A 4,960-nucleotide genomic window follows, 5' to 3' on the forward strand; every position below is an offset into this window, starting at 1 on the left:
TAAGAGTAGTTTAGGCTACTTAAATTACTTAAACGTGTCTAATATTTGTGCATTTTATTTTAGCAAAACAGTGACCAGAATAGCAGTGTTATTACCACTCATGTGATTAGGAATCCAGGTAAACCTTAAAGAATTTTTTTCTTTCCTTTTCTTTCATTTCTTTTTTCTCTGATGGCTGTGCATGTATGCGTTGGCTTGGCTTCATTTTAATTTGTGTAGATTTATTTTGTGTGTATGAATGAGTGTATGCATGTGGGTACATGTTCCTGTGTGGGAGCACAGAGGCCAGTGAGATGTCCTTCATGTCCCTTTCCACATGTCACTTAGAACCTGAGGCACATAAGTTTTTCAGTGTGCATTCTAGCAAGTGTTAGAAGTCCTCTGTTCTTTGCTTCCTTGGAGCTTGGTCAGGCTTGTTATGTGGATGCTGGGATCTGAGCTCAGAGGCTCATGATTGTGCAATAAACACATTTATTCTGTTTAGCTCCCTAGCCCCCATTTCTTTTGTTTCTTAAATCAATTTTTAATGTTATTCTTGTTCAAAGTACTTTTATATTAAGAAAATACTATTAACTGAAAGAGAATCAGATCCTTTTCCTCCCTCTAATCTGTGTTTTCCCACTCTCGAGTTGACGGCCTCTTGCTCTTTGGTTAGGGGCGCGGTGTGCGTGTACATGCGCTCTTGCACATAAATAGAACTTGTGAGTCTTTGTTTGTTTGTTTGTTTGTATGGGGTTTCAGGGCTGACCCCTGTGCACTGGACAACAAATAGGAGGCTTATTCCTGGGAGAGGCTAAAAGTTCTCAGTCAGGCAGTCATTAGTTTGCTTGTAGTTCTCTGTTGAGGCTGGAGACACTAAAATTTCCCCTTCCATATTAATATGTCCATTGATAACACCATTGCTCTGGTCTTACTGCGGCAGTAATTTCTAGGAGAGACTTGTATTTCCATGGACTTCCTAGCCCTTTGGCTTTCTCACCTCCTCCTCTGCAGTGTTCTCAGTCACAGACGCAGGGCTATGATACTGATGTATCCTTGGAGCTGAGCTTCCCAGGGTCCAGTTGGAGTGTCCTGAGATGGTCTCCACTTGCTATAAAAAGACTTTCTTTGATGAGGGATGGTACCTACACTTACCTGCAAAACCCTTTAAAAGCTTTAGTTCTATGCTTACAAACCATTTTTAAATGCTTTAGCTATCTATGTTTAAGAATTGATTTTGTTTGGGCAGGAGTTACTGTTATTTAAGTATTTGTGTAACACATTTTAAAATCTATTAATGAAGTCTCACTTATTTATCTAATAGATATGGAAAGATTAAAAGAGAATACAAATCATGATGACAGTAGCAGGGACAGCTATTCTTCTGACAGGCACTTGTCTCAGTATCACGACCATCACAAAGACCGCCATCAGGGAGATTCTTATAAAAAGAGTGACTCTCGGAAGAGACCCTACTCCTCATTTAGCAATGGCAAAGACCATCGAGAGTGGGATCACTACAGGCAAGACAGCAGGTAAGCTGGAGAGCAGCTTTCAAACTTACCTTCTTCCCATCCTTCTCTTCTTAATTACATTTCCTGCATTTGGGATAGACTTATACTATTTTCATGAGAACAGATCAAGCATTTTTTTGTTTTATCAATAAAAAAATGACAGTGCTTTTCATGTTAATATTTATAAATTTTTTTCAAATGGTTTTGAAGTATTAAATTGACATCAGAATATACAATGAGATTTAAAAGATTTATAATTTTAAATAGTGCAGTTTGTTGGTGGACATACAGGCTTTTTACGGAGAGAATTCTGCATTGGATATTGAAATCCTTGGGAGGGAGAATATATACATTTTATTCTCTTATTGTTTAAAAGAGTTTCCTTGCTAATTTCGGACCATTGCTACAATTAAACTCAGAAAATTGAAAAGTAAAAGTCAGAAATAAATGGGGGGCCTGCAGGTGCTGCTCTGGGTGTGCTCACGTATGTGGAGAAGTCCCACGGGGCTCTGCGGTTCAGTGCTGCTCACAGCTATCATGGTGTAAGCACTCCTAGAAAGGTTTTCTGTTAGAGACAGTGTGAAAAGAAAAGCTGTAACTGTATATACCAGTAATTTTATGAGAAAGTGTTTGTTGGCTAATAGCATTTTATTTGAAAAGGCAAATATATCAGAGGTTTCTTGTTGAGCTGCCAGATTGTATTCTGGGGTGAATTTCTTGATCTGTGTGTTGACTGAGGAGATGCTTGACATTGCCAGCGAATGAGAAGTTTGGTTTTATGAGTTTTCAGACTGCATTCTGGCATGCTAGGTCTGCTTCCTAGAAGTTTGTAAGGGCTGCAGTTTCAAGGGGAACTGCATAGCTGTGGTTACTTCTGTGTGCCTCAGACCCTGAGCTGCACTTAGACATGTGAGTCCTACGAGAAGCACAAGGGCTTTCAGGGTGCTCTGTGTGGGTCTATTCAGACTTGTGAGCCAGAATTTGTATAGAGAGTTCTAGTGATTTCAGCTGCTATATGTGAGATGTGATTCTAAGCTACTTTCATGAAATTTTGTGAGAGCTTCTGCATGATTAAAATACATTTTAAAGTTTTTATACTTTTCTGTGTAGTTTATTTGGGAATTTTAACTTAATAATTTGACTAAAAGTCTGTTTCTCTTTCATTAGGTACTATAGTGACCGAGAGAAACACAGAAAACTGGATGATCACAGGAGTCGAGAGCACAGGTCAAGTTTGGAAGGAGGCTTAAAGGACAGGTGTCACTCTGACCACCGATCTCATTCGGACCATCGAATGCACTCAGACCATCGCTCAAGCTCCGAGCACACACATCATAAATCTTCCAGGGATTATCGGTATCTCTCAGATTGGCAGTTGGACCACCGAGCTGCCAGCAGTGGCCCTCGGTCACCTTTAGATCAGAGATCTCCATATGGCTCCAGGTCCCCGTTTGAACATTCAGCTGAACATAGAAGTACACCTGAGCACACCTGGAGTAGTCGGAAGACATAACAGAGGCTGATGACTTTGTCTTTCCGGACTTTCTTTTAGCCATAGATCATAAACCAACACAGTAATTGCCTTACATGACTTGAAAGATTCAGACAGCTCTTCTATCAGTAGCAGTATTGTTACTTCTTTCCAGGACGCAAGGTCTATTATCCCAACAGAAGAGAAAATATTTTTATATTTAAGGATTATGCTGCACTGTACTGCAACTGCAGTACCTTTTTTTCTTTTTTTAAAGAAATGGAAAATGTTTACTATAACAGGGACCTCAGCACTGCCCTCCTGTGTAGGCTGTATAAAACTGTTTTTACGTCAGTGATTTTAGACTGACTCCATTTAAATTATGTTTGTATATGAACTTTACTCTGACCTGTGATCATGTTTCAGGAAGGAATGAAAGAGAGGTCTTTTCTTAATAAAGAAAAATCACTCAAGGACTTTGTTCACTTTCCAAAGCTACTTGTTTACATTGTACACTGCGACCACCTTGCCGCTTCCCATCACAAGCTTGAATATTTAAATCCTGTACTTAAGTTTGTAATATAGCCGGGAATTTCCTGTTTGTGATTATTATTATGCCTTTTTACAGAAGAAGATGGCTGTAAATTATTGTAAATGTATTAAATGCGCTTTCCTTCCTTGCCCTTCTCAGGCTTCTTTTGACTGTTCCTTTCCCTACCAACTCAGGCCTTCTTATTAAAAAAATCAGTGTAATAACACTTTTTAATGATTTGTCTCGATGAAATCATTGTTTAGAATGTAAAAATGGGGAAAGGGGCCACTTATTTCTTTTAGTCCTCTTTTTATATTGAATATTTTTATTAGATACATGTTTTGCCCCTCCTTTTTAAAGTCAATATTGTGTTTGTAGTTTTACAGAAATGGTGAGGGTCACATGTGAGATATGAACCTGATGCTCTGGGAGAGGTTTCAGATGCATTTGGTCTAAAAGGGTAGGTGTATGAACACTTAAAGAAAATCCAAAATGGCCAAAAGTTCTTGTAAATCCATTTGTTTTCCCTTTCATGTGGGCAATAATGTCAAATGTGCTATGCAGCCAGGATAACATTTTAGATGAACTTGATGGACTTTAATATAAAAAACTGTTACAGTGCACACTGATTGTACATAAAAACCTTATATATGACAAATTAAATTTTAAGAAAAAGGATATGTGGGCTCCTGTAATTTTCTGCTGCATTCTTGTTTCCGTAAGGATTTAATCTTTATTTTAAGTAACAGCTGCCAGGAAGAAAGGTATTTTGGTAAACAATTGAGAATTGATAATATGTAATCCAAAAAGTGTATCTGTATAGATCAATCCACCTTCTATGAAGTAAAGCAGATGATAGCAATCTGGGCTTCCTTTAGACATTCTCCTAGGACGCCCTGCTCATTTACTCCTTTTCTCTTTATATCCAGTGGGAATTTTGGATGTATGTTGTGTAACCATTAATAACCTTTACTCCTGGTCATGTCTCCATGGATTAGCTGTAGGGGCAACCTAAAGTTAGTTTGAGGCTTTGTATTTTCATATCTTCTTTTTACATGGTTAAATATAAAATTTATGCTGTGTATACAAACATTTTCTTTTTCAAAGCAGTTCCTCTTTGGCCTAGAGTTACCCTGAAGCAAACAATGTATTTTTATTTTTGATATGCAAGGTAATGTGTTGGGGAATAACTCAACTTTTAAACATCTAGTTGTAATTAAAGATAGAAATGATAAGGATTCAGTGCTGGCACACGACTTTTAATTTTTTTCACTTTCCTCCACATGTAATGTAAATAATCATTTTATTCCCAAAGAACACTTCCCATAAATCCTGATATTAACACAGCAAATAGCTCAGGGTCGGCGCCACATGCCTTTGCGGCTAGGTCATTTACTTAAAAGCCTGTTGTAAAGATTTTGTAGAAAAATAATGCAACTTTGGAGAATGGGCTTTTTTTTTTTT

The 4,960-nt window shown here is 37.8% G+C and overlaps 1 protein-coding gene across 3 annotated transcripts in view; it reads left to right on the top strand.

Moving 5' to 3' along the window:
- The window catches only part of Chd1 (chromodomain helicase DNA binding protein 1), a 75,943-nt gene that overhangs the window by 70,639 nt on the left and 344 nt on the right, over positions 1 to 4,960 (top strand). For all 3 annotated transcript variants that reach the window (XM_031354637.1, XM_031354635.1, XM_031354636.1), the window contains 3 exons: positions 64 to 118; positions 1,304 to 1,514; positions 2,661 to 4,960. The exon at positions 2,661 to 4,960 is cut by the window's right edge and continues 344 nt beyond it. In XM_031354637.1, coding sequence (XP_031210497.1) covers positions 64 to 118; positions 1,304 to 1,514; positions 2,661 to 3,006 — 612 coding nt within the window. In that variant the 3' untranslated portion in view covers positions 3,007 to 4,960. The remainder of the gene's footprint in view (positions 1 to 63; positions 119 to 1,303; positions 1,515 to 2,660) is intronic.

The sequence above is a fragment of the Mastomys coucha genome, unplaced genomic scaffold (genome assembly GCF_008632895.1).
Source record: "Mastomys coucha isolate ucsf_1 unplaced genomic scaffold, UCSF_Mcou_1 pScaffold5, whole genome shotgun sequence".
NCBI lineage: Eukaryota > Metazoa > Chordata > Mammalia > Rodentia > Muridae > Mastomys > Mastomys coucha.